This window comes from Pan paniscus, chromosome 3, assembly GCF_029289425.2.
Source record: "Pan paniscus chromosome 3, NHGRI_mPanPan1-v2.0_pri, whole genome shotgun sequence".
Taxonomy (NCBI): domain Eukaryota; kingdom Metazoa; phylum Chordata; class Mammalia; order Primates; family Hominidae; genus Pan; species Pan paniscus.
The window spans coordinates 149539801-149556675 of NC_073252.2; the positions used below are offsets into that span (position 1 = coordinate 149539801).

A 16875-nucleotide genomic window follows, 5' to 3' on the forward strand; every position below is an offset into this window, starting at 1 on the left:
CTCCTCACTAATGCTTCCAACAGCAGTAAAAGTCTGTGTGGCCGCTGCTCCAAAGAGAGCGGACGTCCTGTTCCCAGTTCCACATTATTATTCTTGAGGCTGTTGGTCTCTGAGATTCAGCCACTTGCCATGCCTTTCTCTTTCTACTCAAATACTTTCCAAACCACAGAGTAACAGTTCACTGTATTTACTTATATTCAGAGCCCTTTTACTGGGCACTGATTCTAGAAGGGAGATCAGGTAGGTAATGGCCCCAGTTTACAGAGATGGAAACAGACATTTTATGATGAGCTGGTGGCCAGGTAGGGACCATAACTCGGGTCTGCTTGCTTTTGAATGGAGAATTTGATGGTGCTTGGTGACACACTGAAAGGCCAAGACCCCGGAGGGGAGCCCGGGTCAATGTGCTGCCACCACTGATGGAATCATGCTATGGATCTCCCAGCCAGCCCCTGGTCTCCCTCACTGGGTGTTCTGCCTTCATTAGTGAAGACAGTTCTGATTCTTGGATTCATACTGGGTAAATGAGCCTTAGCAATGACACTTTTTATTCACAGATCAAGCTAGACAAATGAGTCACAAAACCCCTTTTTAGGGGAGAAGAGAATGAATGAATTTGGAAGAGAATGAATGAATTTGAAGGAGAATGGGGAGAGGAATACGAGCAGCTGCAGGGAGAATCAGGAGTAGGGAAGACTGATGAGATCAGTTCCTTCACTCATTTATTCAGCAAATGTTTATTAGCTTCTATGAATACAGAAGTGTGTTAGGGGTTGCTAAAGACATGTTATCAGATAGGGCTCAGCCCTGAGAAAGGTTGGAGTCTAGTAGAGGTGATAAAACATAAACAATGTGAGGCTGAAGGGCAATGCAGGCCTTAGTTGGTCAATAACATGGAGAGGAGGCTAGAATGAGACTGTTTGGGTAGAGGGCAGAGGAAGGCATAAAGACTATAGGAATGACTTCTGGGGGCAGGAAACTGGAAATTCATTGTGAAGTTGGTGGCAACTGTACTGATGAGGAGGATGTGGTAGCTGACACCCATTCAGAGGTCCCTGTGTACTTTATACCTATTGACTCATTTAATCCTTATAACAACTCTATGAATAGCTTTTGGCAGGTGAGGAAATAGAAGTACAGAGAGGTAAAGCAATTTGCCTGAGGTCAGCCAGCAAGTGGCAGACTCTGTGGTCTTAACCACTGTACTAATAATGCCTCTAAGGCTAGTAAGATTTAGGTGAGCAGAGAATGGGGCAGGGAATTCCAGGTGGAGGAACAAGCATGAACAGTGCAGGTCTCGGTCTGGGAGTAGGTCCATGGTGTCCCAGTCCCCATTGGAACGCAGGCCAGCTTCCTTTGTGAGCTTTGCTGGGCACTTTGGAGAGTGACAGGGCCTGAGCTAGGGTTGGGGATGAGAAGGGGTGCTCTCCAAGGTTGACATGTACCTCAGTGACATCAACACTTTTGTGCTCACTCTGTTGCTGGGGCATGAATTTCTGCTGAAAGGTAGCAGAAGACAGATTCTCAGCAACTTTTCCAGTTCTTTATGGCATTAAAGCTGTGATAAGCCTTAATCTAAAAGGATATTTAAAGCAGTCAAGTGGAAGTTGTTTTTTTTTTTTTTTTAACACTAAAGACTATAGTAGTGAGATGTGGAAAGTACTATAAATGTCAAGAATTTTTAGTACTGTAGTTAAGCAACACTCTGAGAAGAGTGTTGAAAAATGGTACTGAATTCTAAGAAGCAGCCAAAATAACGAAGAACTTGAATATAATGATTTATAAGGAGTAATGAGATTGTTTGGGTAGGGGGCAGAGGAAGACATAAATAATTCCTACAAATATATGAGGGCTGATGATGTTCAGGAATCAAATAGGGATGTTGAACCATTTTAATTAGTAAAAACTGATTTGATAGGAAAATGCAAATCACTTGGATATGTTAAAATTTGAACTCATCTTAAGCCTATGTTATTGAAATTGAGATGGGAACCCTTCTTCAATATAGGCTTCTAAGCCATTTGCTGCTATTAATTCCCCATGGTTGCAGGAAGTTCTTAATCTGGTCTTTCCAGCACCCAACTTCCTTCCCTTCCATTATTTCTGCTGATCTCAAGGAATCTTCCGCTCTCCTTTTATGTAAAACATTGGAGGTCCTGGCCAGAAGACTGGAGGTCACCAGGGAGCCCGAGAGGCTGGAGCACCCGCTGCAGAGAGCTTGGAGTGACCCATTTCACCCAGCCTCCCTGCTGGAGCTATGCTGTGCTGTCAGGGCTTAACTGGCAAAGGGAGAACAGTCATCCCAGCATGAGAGGCTGGCAGGGCAGGCGGGACTACTCATCGCCCCTTAATAAGCCAATGACAGGAGATGCCTTTGTCAGTTTCCCCCATTTCCACATTCTGGCATGGAGGATTCTTGACAAACCTATATTCTTGCCATGATTTCTGCATGAAGTTCCTTAGAAGGAATTTTGGGTGAAAGTCTCATATCAGATGCTATATGGTGGAGGATATCTGTTGGGCAAATATGTGTGTCATGGAGTGCACAAGGGCTGCATCTTCAGGATTTAGTCCGTTACAGGAACTGCACTCATAACTAGATACTCTCCAGCAACTCTGCCCCCAAACACATGCTTCACTGAAGAGGGTGGATGAGAAGGCTATGGAGGGACACCATGATGGTTTTCTTTCTGCTTTCAGATCCCATTCAGGAGGCTTCCAGGACAGGAAGTGGCAAGAACCTTTTGGATGGACCTCCAAGAGTGCTTCAGCCCTTCCTGACCCACAGAACCAAGGTGGCTGAGGCACCCCCCAACCTGCCCCTGCCGGTGAGGAACCCCATGCTGGCTGCTGCCCTCTTCCCAGAGTTCCTGAAGGAGCTGGCGGCCTTGGCCCAGGAACACTCCATTCTGTGCTACAAGATCTTGGGTGACTTTGAGGACTCCTGCTGTTAGCTTTTTTTTTTTTTTTTTTAATAGAGGTTCTTGTTTTGTAAGGTTTTAGTGTCTTGACTGAATGTTAAATGCAAAGCTGCTTACAAAGATTTCTACTTTAATGTTTCCTGACAATACTTGATTTGTGGGGAGGGGAATTTTCTGTATCTTTCCTCTCTCTCTCTAGCCGGGCCTTTCCACCTTATGTTATATATAGAATGTAAGTCTCATAAGCTGGTTGCTCCCTTGGCAGTTTTCTTTGCTCTGTTTTTCCTCCTTATATTTTTTTGGTTGTCATTCTCCTATCCCTTTGAGTTACTCTTCTTGCAGCTCAGATCACGTCAAGCAGATATTGGGGTTCAGTGATGTCTGGAAGTACCCCATGTCAGAATTCCAGCTGTTCAGCAGCACAGGAAGATTGTACACCTGCAACTGTGCGAATGGTCCTGTTGCCTCCTGCATTTTGGCCTCTGTTCTATAAAGGAAGAGTAAAGATGGAGCTCCTCCTGCCTCCATCACGAAAGCACATATCATCTGTCCCTTTGGATTTTACTTCCAGGACGTGTGTCGTCCCCAGCGTGTGTTGCCTTATGGTGCCGGCAGAGCCTCAGCTATCTGCCTGGGAAGTCGGATGTCCTTGGAGAGAATTTGGAATGCAGATAATTTTTCTTATTTCTTGAGAGCTTAATCAGCATGACACTACCTAAACACTGAAGATGGCCTTATATTAGTAAGATTTGCACAAAATTAAGTATACCTATGCAAACTGTTACTTTGGTTTTTAGGAGTTTGATCAGATGAAGAAGTAATGGTATCACATATATATGTAAGAAGACAACCATCATTATTTTTGTAAGTGTTTTATAAAAACAAACTGATTAACTTGTGAAGCCATTTCATAGTGGGTTTTTTCAGGGAGGGTATGCTGGGTGGGATGGGGAGATAAACTAAATGCAGCCTGTAAAAACACTGATCATTATTTAAAATTCTATTCCCTTTTGCTAGTAAGCTGCACTTTGTAGAGAAACAGGAACTGTACAGCCCACTTTGGGACCTTGGATGTAAATGCAAACAGGTCACCTGGAGCCCTGCAAAGCCAAGTGCCTGCTGGCGACTCACTCTGCATGGAAATGCTGCCTTCCGAGTAATGGGGTTCATTAGAAGGCCCCAACGTGCTGTATGAGCGTCCCTCTGCTGCTTTGCAGCCTGCTCCAAGAGGCAGGATTATACTTAGAGCCACAGCCATGTTAAACCACCACCAAGAGGGGAAAACAGAATAATTGTGAGCTGAAAATGAGACCATAAACAACTGATTTTTATGGATATTAAATTCCACTCCCCTCTATTTTGGGCCCAGTTCTGCAGGTGCGAAGCAAGTAACGAGCTTGAGCCTGCCTGTTTGGAAGGAAGTTGGAAGGCTTGTCTCTCTCTGTTCTTTGTGGGCATCTCTGTGGAGCCCTGAGGGCAGCCACAGGTCTGGTGGTTGTGCCTCAGGAGCACTGGTTTGGTCTTAATCAGGCCTTTCATGCACAGGCAGGACAGTGGCGGAAGAACCACACCTGCAATGCTGTGGAGCAGTGGAGGCCCTTTTGTGCTTCAGGAATCTTGAAGCAGCTTTATATTGAGTGAATGAGAAATTGAGAGCTGGCCTGTGAAATGACAACAGAAGACCTGGCCTGGGCAGGGTGAGCTGTTAGGAGCCAGCCTTGCTTTCGCGTTTCATAGTCCAAGCAAGACACCAAAGATTCCTACTCACTGTACATTTCTGTTTGTCTTGACAAATGGTTTGCTCAGCTGTGGTGCAGCAGCCAGAAGGGATGAAGCACAGCAGACTGGTCTGCTCCTGGCTTCCTGATGTCTGGTTGTATTTGCACAGCCCACAAGTCTCCATTAGAAAAGAAGGTAGCTTAAGATAGAGAAAGAGGAACAGTTGAAGATGGAAGTTCGGCTGTAATTTATTATACTCTGTTTTTGCACAAGTATTTATCTTCTTGTTTGGACTTACAAAGTCATAAAATGCTAACGCTACATCTGTAAATGGAATTCTTTAGCTTTGTAGTTTGATTTACACCTTTCTCCATTATCTGGTGGTGGTGTTGATTCTTCTTGAATCCATATTTCTGCATTGTAGAATACCATGGTCCCCTTTGTGGAAAGTTTCCTTTGGGAAAAGATTGATTTTGTGCCTCTTACTGTTTTTTTCAATAGGTACTGAAATAAACTTACTTTATTATTTTATTTTTTTGAGACAGGGTCTTGCGCTGCCTGGGCTAGAGTGGAGTGGTGTGATCACAGCTCATTGTAGCCTCAACCTCCTGGGCTCAAGTGATCCTCCCACCTCAGCCTTCCGAGTAGCTGGGAATATAGGAACGTGCCACCACACCCAGCTAACTTTTTGGTATAGTTTGTAGAGATGGGGTTTCACCATGTTGCCCAGGCTGGTCTTAAAGTCCTGGGCTCAAGTGATTGTCCCGCCTTGGCCTCCCGAAGTGCTGGGATTACAGGTGTGAGCCACTGGGCCCAGCCTGAAGTAGACTTACTTTAAATGAGGACAGAGATGACTGGTGTGTGCAGTGACAGGCAGGAGAATGTAACTTCTCATGCTGGGGTGCTGGCAGCAAACTCACACGATAACACTAACTTCCTATTTGGATTTGGAAACTGGTTCCTGTTTCTGAATCCATTACAGTCCTCACAAGTTTTTGTCCATGGTTTTGCAAAATGAAGTCAGAAAATGGAGCTGGATGTAGACAGAACAGGAAAACCCATGTGGCTGGGTGAAATAACTGAGAGTGGGTTACTTAGGGAGTGACGTGGACATGCCAAAGAAAATCAGCAGAGAACTGAGTCTATCCACAGGAGAAGAGCAAATCCTGCACGATTCGGGGGAGTGAACATTGATCTAGGCGGATATGAAGAAACCAGGGAGTGGGTGGGTGAGAATGGGAACTCCTTGTCAGGAAAAAAATCATTGGCAATGAAGTAGAATATTCTGGTCCTAAAGTAAATCGGCAAGCCCTTAGAAATATCTTTTTTTATAATGAGTTGGGGGAAAATCTTAAATATGTTTGGCATGCTTAAAGATACGGTCCAAGAGTGTGGACACTTCTCTATGTGACAGGCTCCTACACCAGTCGCTGTGCTCCTTGCTGGAAGAATGTAGGGGAAGAGAAACCGTGGGTACCGCCCCCTGGCGCAGCCCCTGAGCTGGCGTCACTGCGTCTGGCCTGGGCAGGAAAGGTGAGGGAGCCAAGGGTTCCTGGAGTATCACAACATTAACCTCAATTCATAATTCAGGGCCTGACTTAAAGTTCCAGACTGAGTGACTTCTGTGGTTCAAAATATATGAGAGCACTGGGATATTTAAAATTGATTTTTTGGAAATGGCCAAGTAAATGTTTTTTAAAATTTTGCACAAAGAAATTCCAACTTAGGTTCAGCCTAAAACATAATTTCATGGCTGGTAAAATACAATTTCCCAACCATGAAATGGGAGTGCTGGAATAGCCAGTTAGAGATGTGATTTTTCTTTACCATTAGATACCTCCTTTCCCTGGTATTTAGAGGAATTGTGAAGTGGTCCCCATTTGGTGGAGTATCATTTTGGAAAATACTTTGATGTGCTCGGGTTGGAGTGGATGTCTGTCAGGTGTTAGGTAGGACGCATTCAGTATTTTTATAGGTCATCAGGAGTACCCTTTCCTTAGCAGGTGACTTTTATTTACGTCAGATATAGTTAGTTTCTGTCCAGGATAAGACATCATGGAGCCAGGGTCTTGTCAGGAAAGCATCCTCTTATGAACAGAATCTAGAAACAGGCTACATGAATATTGGGGTTGCCTGTTTAATTTGGGCAGCCAGTGGATACTCAGGGTCGAAAGTTGTTTCCAGTGTCTCCGAATCAGCTTGGCTGTGGCCGTCATGTGGACTGATTCCCAGGTCTGTTTGAGGTTTAGGGTTGTGGATGGGCTGCTCTTCTGAATCTGGATCAGCGTGTCTAGGTTGTGTTCAGGAGGGAAGCACAGCCGCAGCAGTCTGGACAAATCAAGTGCTTTAACGATGGCATCGTCCTCTGGGAATAATCAGTCCTTAATACAGTTTCACTTGACATAATAGTTTTGGTAAACTGTCTTTATCTGGCTGCACCCCCTTTTAAGTAAGCCCTTAATTTTAAATGGTCCCGGCGTGGTGTTCAGTATCTGCATATGCCCCAGTTCTCATTTAAGGGCAGTTCAATGTAATTGCTAATTACCAGCCCTGTATTTACTGAAATGGCTGTCTGTCATGCTTGCCATTTTTATGAAACACTTTATTGCAGGTCAGCTATTATTGCACATGCGACTTCAAGTGACTGGCTCAGGCTGGTGTCATGTGTGGTTTGCTGCAAACGGCAGCCTGCTTTGCAGTGTGAGCTCTTCCTGGAAACAGCAGTCTCTTGTAGCTGATGCCACATCAGCTTTAAGTCATTAGGAAGATATTCTAGGCCCCTTGTTGCTTCAGTCATCAGTCTGTAAATCACACAACACTAATTTTCCATCAAGTAACAGCTTAAAACAGAACACTGTCAAACCACTTTATGTTCCACCCTTAAATCACATCACTGAGGAAACATTGTAAGAGAATGCAGTTGACTCTTTCCCCCTCTTCTTTTTGAATGAACATCGTAAACCTAATGCTTTAGAAAGAGCTCTCAGAAGACTGAGAATGGTTTTTAGGATAATTTTGCCTCAGTAAATCCTCTCTACATTCAGGCATTTATTAGGCCATTACTTGTTTTGGGACTACAGATTATCCTGGCAGCTCAATAACTGGATAAACAGGACTTTAGTGAAAGATTTTCAGAGGTTCTTTAGGGAAAAGAATGACCAGGAGAAGGTGGGTGGAAGCCTTCAGTTCTTTGACCTCTTGCACGTAGAATCCTAAAACTGATCATGATTTTAGCTAGGACTGACCTTTCCTAGCTTGTAGGGTCACTGTGAATTTTGTTCATGTCTTAAAAGCTTTAAGTTAACCTAGTTCACTGTTACCCACACAAGTAACAAGACGGCCAATAGGACCTGTCAGCATGACTTCGACATGCATTCCAGGCATCTTTCGGGGAGTTTAGATTTACTGTGTCATTTCAGAACCCAACAAAGGTGATGGAAGCTCTTAGGCCAGATTAAATTTCATGGAACGGAGGCTGCAGAAGTCTGTGCTGCTTAGTGTGTCAGCTGACTTTTTATTGGGACAAGTCTATGAAAGGCCCACCTGTAACAAGGCCCCTTTTTGCCCTGTGGATATTTTAAAAGAGGGAATTTGGTGTTGACAATCTTACTTACACGACTCTTGCTAAGCTATTTGACTAAGGGTTTCAGTCAGATGCTTCCCACCTCACAAGCAAGGGTCAGCTCTATTTGCAAATAATCCATGAATATGTTTGTCTAAAACCTGCTGAAGAGGCATGGCAGCCACTTCCATGCTGCTTTTGGTAATGGGTAAAGAATATGGCCTTTCAGATAGATCTGGTGGCTTTTCCCCAATAGTCACTATGTAGAAACTATGCAACTAAATTCAATGGAAATGAAAGATACAATATAAAATAGCGGGTCATGGCCATAAGCTGTGTCCTGAACTAACCAACTCCAAGCTGAAGGAGGGTGTGTACTTTCCAAAACTTCGAGGCCATCTTAGTAATTATTTTAGCAATAATTACTAAAATGTACATGGGGTGGGGGAGCTCAGCTAAAATATCCTTACTTTGGTGCAATAATGATCTAGGTTCTTTTTCCTAGGCCTAGGCCTACACCTTGAAAGACAGGAACAGAAGTTCACTTTGATGTGTAACCCTGGACAGAGATTAAACAGCTCTTTTCTAGACCCAGATGACCCAGAATGTAGAAGCCTAGTAGTTAGTATCACCAGTGTCTCTTCAAAAGGGCCCCACAAAAGGTTGTCCATTAATTTGTTTCATACAGTAAGCGAGCTTTTACTGAATACTCCCTCTGTTAGGTAGCATGCAGAGTGCTAGGGCTGGCACATTCCTGCCTTCCCACCAGAACCCTCCAACCTCCTCCCCAGACAACAGAACACAGGGTTTAGGCCTGACCAGGCAGAGCTGGTTCAAGCCAGCCTGGGGCAGAGCCAGTTTTCCAGCACACTCCTAACTTCTAGTCAGAGCCTCAGCATTATACACCCAGCCTACAGGTGTGTGGATTCCTGAGACAGATGGCAATGGCATCACCTGTGGTGCCAACTCATACATTTTAATGAGATTTCTCCCTGAAGAGTGAACCAGTAGACCAGACTAAACGCACACTCATGCAAGAATGTAAAATTGTATTTCACTGAGGCCCCTTTATAAGCAGAGCCATCTTTGCGAATTTCTTGGGGTGTTAATGTAAACATATCTTTAGAATATCTCATCGGGTTTCAGTCAGAGCCATGCTTTGGTTTTTTCCTAGCAGCAGTGATGATATCAACTTACAAGGTTTGGCTCTGAGGATTTCAGAAGCTGGCATTCAAGACAACAGGCAGTTGTCAGAGCTGAATGAGAATCAGCCTGGACAAATCAAGTGCTTTAACAATGGCATCTTCCTCTGGGAATAATCAGTCCTTAATACAGTTTGCACTTGACATAATAGTTTTGGTAAATGTCTTTTCTGGCTGCACCCCCTTTTAAGTAAGCCTTTAATTTTAAATGGTCCGGAAAGATCTTCGATGCTTTCTGTAAGGTTTAGTCACCAAGAAGCCAGAACTTTTGGTGAAAACAGAATTTATAAAATGAAACTGAACCTTCTCCTTTCTTACAAAATAAAGATCCTGTCAGACTCCACTCTCAGACCACCTTTGCCCATTTGTAATTCAGACTTGCAGAGTGAGGAGAGAACTGCTTCAGCCTTACTGTCTTGTAGAGAGGTTTGGTGAAAATCATGTTACTTTAGACCCAGTAGTTTTCAGGACCGCAACAGGATGCGGGGCACCTGGCTTCCCGGGTAAGGTCACATAGTCTCTTAAAATTCTGTCACTAAGTTTTTTAAAAGACTTTTTTTAAAAAGCCACCTCCTCATGCCTGTCCAAAATGAACCACACAACTGGTTACCTTTCTCTGCCTACCTTTTGGGCTGGGGAAGAGGGGCACCTTTCTCATCACTCTCAGGGAAGTCCTGAGCAACTGTGCAAGCCAGGAAGCATGAGTCGCTGAATTGGTGATGGAGGGGTGTCCACTTTTTTCTAGTTCCTCAGCTGCTTCTGGAGCAGTGTTCACAACGGGAATGTTTTTACTGTCCTTGGTAGGCTACAGGTTCACAGCTTCAAATCAAGGCCTCCAAGGATTTTATTCTCTTACATCACAGTTTTGACAAGTATGCTTTTAAAAAACATTTGCAAAACTGGTCTTTAAGCGACGTGAGTCAGAGGTAACAAAGGCATATATATACCGAACAAAGGTGCTCCGGTGCAGTGGAGAGAACAGTATTAGTGTTGCAAGCACAGGAGTGCAGACAGCCCCGCCTTCATCGTGATGCCTGCAGCACACCACGATTATCATGAGAGGTCAAGATTTTGATTTACTAATTTATAATCTTATTTCCAAGCAAAACAAGTCAATTTCATGTTACAACTTTTTTCTTGTTTCTTTTTATCTTGTTTGGCCTGAGGGTTGGGGGATTTGGGGGAGTTGTCAGCTGCACAATCTTTGAAGTGTAAGTTAATTAATTTTTATGTGATATTTCAGTATATATTTTATTGATTAAATTTATTGGAAAACTTTTTTTAATTCATTTATTCTCAGACTGTGCCTTCTGGGATGGGGAGGGAGTTTAACAGGCAATATCACTTCTACTCAGTCGATAGGTTGATTAATTCTAATAATATCCTCCTTCCCCACCCTCTTGAGACCTCCTTAAACAAAGCAAGTGTTTATACTGTGCCAGTTTATTTGGTTGTATTTTCATCTTTGTTAACCTGTGTTTAGGTCTGAAAACAATACATCCAAATTACAGTCTCTCTTGACCATTGCTAATGCCGATCACCTACAATGGCTGGCCCTTAGGAGTTGCTCAAAAATATTTGTTGAAGGAACTGCAGAATGAAAAGTTTTCTTAGAATGGGTAACAGTATCTCCAACATACATTTTATTTAGTTTAAAATTCCTTAATACAAGAAGGTGTTACTCCTTAACCACTGCTGCAGCCTCACCGGACCCTCCTGATGTGCATGAAGCAGGCGGGGTGGCTGCTGGTCGGCTGTGGAGGCACCTCCAGGCACAGGGCCTAGAGGGTGAGAACACTGGTGACATTAACGCCATAGCTGTGGCTCGGGACAGGGATTGAGAGGCAGCTCTCAGGGCACATGGGCATCAGCTTTCACGGGATCCTGTTCCCAGTCAGGCTGCACTGTTGTCCCTTGGGCAAGGGGATCCCAAACATCTCACAATGACAGCTTCTTCTCCAGGATCTCCTTTATCATGACTGGATCTGCTCGGCTTTGAGTCGCTTTCCGGACCAACCCAATCAGTTTATTTATAGCTCTGGGGTTTCTGTTCTTCACATCCATTACCTAGAAGGACAGAAATTACTTACTTACTTAAGAGGAGAAAATGAAGAGATTCATGCCCCCAAATCCCAAACTAAGGCTTAAGTTTACTGAAAATTAAATTCCGCTTATTTCCACTAGTATTAGACATAAAATGTAGAACAGAAAAAGGGGAGGGGCCTCACTTCTGAGTAGGTTTCTAGGCTCCTGTCAAAGGAGATTTTTGCTACTCTGCTTTCTGATTAAAATGAGCAAGAAGTGATTGCCGAAAGCCAGAGAAGCTGGCACGTGGGAGCCAGGGCCCTCTCCTCTGCGACGCCACAATGACCAAGGACACTGAGTCTGGGGAGGGATAATCTCTCTGAGATGATGAATCACTGCGTCTAATCAGTGAGGACACCTCTCTGATTCTCAGTGATGTTCAGCTGAAATGTGTGGCTTTCCTTCTCCCCCTGCTCCCCACCAAGAAGATTCCTTTATCGGAAAGCAGATCTACACACTGGCCGAGTCTTCCAGAGCGCTGGGTGGGGGGGAGTGTGCTGTGTGGGCAGGGGGAGTGAGGAAGCCAGGAGGTGCTGAATTCCTATCAGATAGCCACTGACTCTTAGGGCCACCACGTGACCTCCTGCTCTGCAGCGTCTCCAAGGGCAATGACATGAGGATCTGCACTCAAGTGCCACAGAACAAGCCTGAAACTACTGGCACGTCTTTATCAGTCACCACAGATGAGGCAGGAAGACGAGGCTGTGGAGGCCCGGTGCAGGCTCATTTTCCTTATCGAGAGCTCTTTACAGAGCTGTGAGTGTCCCCGGCAAGCTGATGGGTGGGTGGGTATTATTCTGAAAAAGATGCTGACAATTTTTTTCCCCACTGAAAAAATATCTCTAGACAATATGATTAGACTTGGGGAGGGAGGGATGCCACTCGTTTTAGCTTTTATGTCTTGTGCTGTGCTAAGAACACAAAATGACCTGGTTTTCAGCCATGCTCCTGTCAGGGATTTTCTCCACAATTTATGAATACTTTTCCCTTCTGCCTTTCTTCCCACCTCTTAGAAGCATGAAGCTGAAGTTCCTGTACTCTCCCTGCTCTGCAGGCACACCTGCTGGTTCTTTACTGGGAGGTCCTTAGGAAGTAGCGCTAACCACAACAGATTCGAAATGCCAACCCTGGGAGAGGGCGACACACCTGGGAGGTCACAGCTTGGATTTCGTGAGCTTGCTGACACCCTTTTAAACTACACCCCCATGGAGAGTAAACTCCAGGGGTGGCATCCTCCTTATAGGAAAAGAAGTTGTGTTTTTCCAATAGCCACCTATTTCATCTCTTCTGACCTTAACTAAAAAGATGACAGTGAGGGAATTATTGATGAAACTGGGTCAGCCATTCTTAGGAAGAGCCTCTGGGCTGCCACAGGGAGCGATGGCGAGGCTCTTGGGCATGTCCTGGGGCTGGCTCTGGCCCTCTCCCCTGCCCGAGATAGTCACCACTTGAGGATGGGCCTCCATCACAGAGTGGCAGAGCTGCTCCAGTGCCCCCTGGTCCTGCATCAGTTCAAGCTGCTTTTCTGAAACAATCTGCCCTGGAGTCTTGCCTTCCCTCTTCCACAGTTCCTCAAACACCTATGGGCCAGAGAAGGGAGAGGAAAGAGAAATGAGAAGTCAGCTCTTCTGCCAGCTCCATTTGCACTGCTGTGCTGTGTGGAGCTGGGGTGGGAATGAGCAGATTCAACTAAGTCCCCACTGCCTGGGCCTGGCCCAAAGGAAAAGGGCACCTGGCTGCCCTGCCAGAGCGTTGGCTCTCCTGAGGCATCCCTGAGTGCAGGGCTGGGGAACAAGGCCAGCTAGGTGGAATGAATGTGCCCGGGGTCTCCTCCTGAGGCTGAAGTCTCCCTCAGCATAGGGCGTGAGAGGACTCGGGGCAGCCAGGTGCCCTCGTGCCCAGAGGGATGGTGAGTCCTGCCCGGCTGACTCCATATGGGGGGGGGGGTGCCGTGGGAGGCGTGGAGATGCCCATCACTCATGGGCGCCTGCTGACGGGAGTCGGCGGGCCAGTGATGGATCTGTCTCATGGCCGCCGAATTAATTGAGGTGACATTTTGGTGAAGGATGGGGCCACACAGCCTGCAGGAGGTAACCACGGTACTAAATAAAGTCCAGAAACAGCATGCTGGGAAAGATGACTTTAGGGAGGCAGGAAAGTAGCCCCGTAATGAAGATACAAAATGGCAAACAACTGAAAACATAAATTAGAATCCACAGGGGCCCCCTGGCCTACCACATTCATCTCCTACAGGTAGAGCCGGACCCAAATCAGACTAGGATAATGAACACTAATGTTTGGGGCATTTTTTTTTACTTAAAAAATGACAACAACAAATCCCCAAACTCATCAAACCTGAGAAAAAGGAAACCATTTTCAAGGAAGGCATTTCCTAGGGTAGCTGTTTTCCTCATTTCTCTTGTCTTCTAGCGAAAGCCAGAACTGGGAGCCGGGAGGAGAGCTTCCTCTGTTGGTCTCCCACCGGCGCCACCTCCGTCCAGTCCACAGTCATGACTGAACACCAAACTTTCCCTGTTACCTTGGTGGCTGAGAACGGGCCAACCAGGAGCCATTCCTCCTGGAAAAACAGAGCTCTTCCATAATTAGCACGAACAGCAAAGCAAATAAAAGGGAGATGCTCTGAGTCTCAGCAGGGCTCAAAGTCTTCCCCAATCTGAATCAAAAACAAACCACAAATACTTATCACTGCTGGGACAGGCGCTGCGCCTTCAGCCTGGTGCCTCAGAACGTGCGCTGTGACTGTGGCCAAGGAGGTGTGCTTGGCAGGTCCTGGGTAAGCTCCCTACAGGGCACCCCTCTGCCGCTGCCCGACTGCTCAGGAAAAGCCTGGCCCTACTCTTAGAAAAATACAGAATGCACGTGCCTCCAACTCAATTCAGCAGATATGTACGTGGCCTGACAATGAGGAAACCATTGGGAGAAAGGGGGCACAGAAGCAGGAAGAAACTTCCTCACTCTCAACATGCTTATCAGTGGAGTGCTGGCAGCAGAAGCACTGGGGACCTGGATGGCGTTCCATGGAGCTGCCCTGTAAGTCGGAGGAGTCCATCTGCCCCCTTTCTCTGACACGTTTATTTTTTGAACTAGGACTTAAATTTTAAAAATCATTTTCTAATAATAAAAGTTAATACACATTCACTGCAGAAAATATAAGGAAATACAGGAGAGATCAAAAGAGATCACCGGAATTCCCATTTTCTCAAGAAAACCAATGTTAATATTTTGGTGTTTTTTCTTCCCATCTTTTTCTTTCTGTTTTGTAACATACTTGGGATCATAACGTATATTCAGTTTGTGTCCTGCTTTTTTTCATTTAGCACAGAAGTACTTTCTTAATAAAAAGATCTAGTATCCATCAGATGTATTTATCATAATTTATCCCCTCCTCGTAGATATCTAGACTTTGACCAGTGTTGATTTTGTTCATCTGCACAGACTCCCAAAAAAGCTCCTAGCTGAAAACCTGGCTCAAAACAGAAACCACCTGTAAGGACTTGCTCGTGAAAAATCTACGCAGCAGTTCCCTCCAGGAAAACCAGGCGGACGAGCAGCCTGTGCCTGGAAGTAGGCGGGGCCACTCCTGGGTCTGCCTCTGCAGACACAGACCAGGGAGCGATTTCTCGGCGCCTGTGGTAGCTGCTGCAGTGGGAAGCACACGGCAGACCCTGAGCAGGCTGGCCAGTGAGCCAGCCTCTTTCTGACGGCACCCACAGCTCGAATGCTGGCTGGATTTGCCTGGGCCAAAATAAGCGGAAGAGTGGCAGAGTGCTTGGGGATCACTTCCAATCACACCATTCAGAAGGAGAAGCAGTGCACCTCTAGGACAGATGCCTTCAAACGAAGAGGCTGGCTGCTCCCCGAGAAGGAGGGCCAGGCGGGGTAGTACCAAGCAGTGATGCTAGAGAAACATCATTCAGCAGCCTCCTGGAACACATGGGAGCCCGGTGGCTGAAATGTCCTTTCCTCCCAGAGTTAGAATACATAATGTTAGTTAACTCCACAAATTAGTGCAGTGGCCATGACAGTCGAGGGCCCCAGTCCCCAGCCCCCTAGGCTTATACAACAGACGCCGGTTGTCCCATCCTTTGCTCAATCCTATTTAAGACAAGGATTGTGCACTCCTGGCTGGAGTCCAGGAGGGTGGGAGCCACTGGGTGGTAGTGGCGCGTCCCTGTCTCCAGGCCAGACTCTCCTGCTCCTGGCCCTCTTGACACTCACAGAGTGGCCTCTGTGGCTGCCGAGCCCTGTGCTGCAGCATAAATCCTCAGCTTTTGTCTGTGTTTAATCACACCCTGAGAAGTGATATCCAAGTGCAACTGTTTCCAGCCAGGAGCGCAGCTCCCAGGCCCTGCTGCTGCCTACCCAAGACAAACAGATGTAACAAGGAATTTCTAGCACAGTGCTGGTCCTCTGTGTTAATAAATGGCCAACCAGGAGTACTGGGTAATGCAAGCTGGGAACTCCCCATCACACACAGACACTGGAGCCCGCTCTGACACATGGGGCAGAGACTCGGCCTTTGGTTCCCTGAGGACTGAATTTACACACCCTCTTAGCTGCCACCCAACCGTTTCTAGCTAAAGCTATTTTTGAAGTATCCTGAAGGAAAGCACACAAGCCTCTAGCCTCTCCCTGCCTGTCCTGGGTTTCCAAGGTCAGGATATGGAGGAAAGACCTGTTCAAGGGACATGGCATGGAGGGAGCTGTGACAGTTACAGAGAAGGGAACCCCCTTTTTGGTCAAAGGCAAGTATTGTGAAAGGTTACTTTTCTAGAAAGGCACAAACATCAATCCAAGCCCCTAATAAAGCGGGGCCCAGTAAACTGTGCAGATAACTGAAGCACTAAAGAGAGAAAAAGACATCTAGTCATTTGTAATACAGCTTTGGTGCATGATATATAACATTTTGTACATTAAAAGGTTTTTGGCGATTTCTCTTTAAAGCAGACCACAAAGTAGACAAGAGATTGGTTATTATGGAACACTTGTGTGTTAAACGCGATTTCCATCTCTGCGGCACCCAATTCCAGAAACGTTAACTGGACGATCCTCAGGGGATGGTGGATCATCTGCATCTGTTTCCAGACATGCACGAAGGATCTCCTTCGTACACCTACACACCCCATGCGATTTCCCTTGAACCATGACTGACCAGCTGTCTGGACGACATCCAGGGCGAGTCACAAGAGGCTTGGGAATCCTGGGAGGCTGTTTTCAGGTTAGCTGTAACTCTGACAGTTTGGGAGTCTGATGTGTCCAAGCTGACCCTGTCTTTAGTGAGGGGAGGAGACGGGGTGCCACCTGCCACTTCAATACACAGCCTGGGTCTTGTGAGGGGCACACGGGATGCTTTTGTCTACAGTTC

The 16875-nt window shown here is 46.0% G+C and overlaps 2 protein-coding genes across 7 annotated transcripts in view; one reads left to right on the forward strand and one right to left on the reverse strand.

Annotated features, from left to right (window-relative positions):
• FHIP1A (FHF complex subunit HOOK interacting protein 1A) overlaps window positions 1-10693 on the forward strand; it is a 258783-nt gene extending 248090 nt beyond the window's left edge. For all 5 annotated transcript variants that reach the window (XM_034959259.3, XM_055111917.2, XM_055111918.2 and 2 more), the window contains one exon: window positions 2701-10693. In XM_034959259.3, the coding sequence (XP_034815150.1) occupies window positions 2701-2954 (254 nt within the window). In that variant the 3' untranslated portion in view covers window positions 2955-10693. The remainder of the gene's footprint in view (window positions 1-2700) is intronic.
• Window positions 10694-11024: 331 nt separating this feature from the next.
• Window positions 11025-16875, reverse strand: part of GATB (glutamyl-tRNA amidotransferase subunit B) — a 90254-nt gene continuing 84403 nt past the window's right edge. Inside the window, exons 12-13 of one of the 2 annotated variants that reach the window (XM_003815888.5) lie at window positions 12935-13069; window positions 11025-11471 (exon numbers count right to left, since the gene is read on the reverse strand). In XM_003815888.5, coding sequence (XP_003815936.3) covers window positions 11343-11471; window positions 12935-13069 — 264 coding nt within the window. In that variant the 3' untranslated portion in view covers window positions 11025-11342. The remainder of the gene's footprint in view (window positions 11472-12934; window positions 13070-16875) is intronic. The other variant, XM_008968902.4, reaches the window with a different exon arrangement.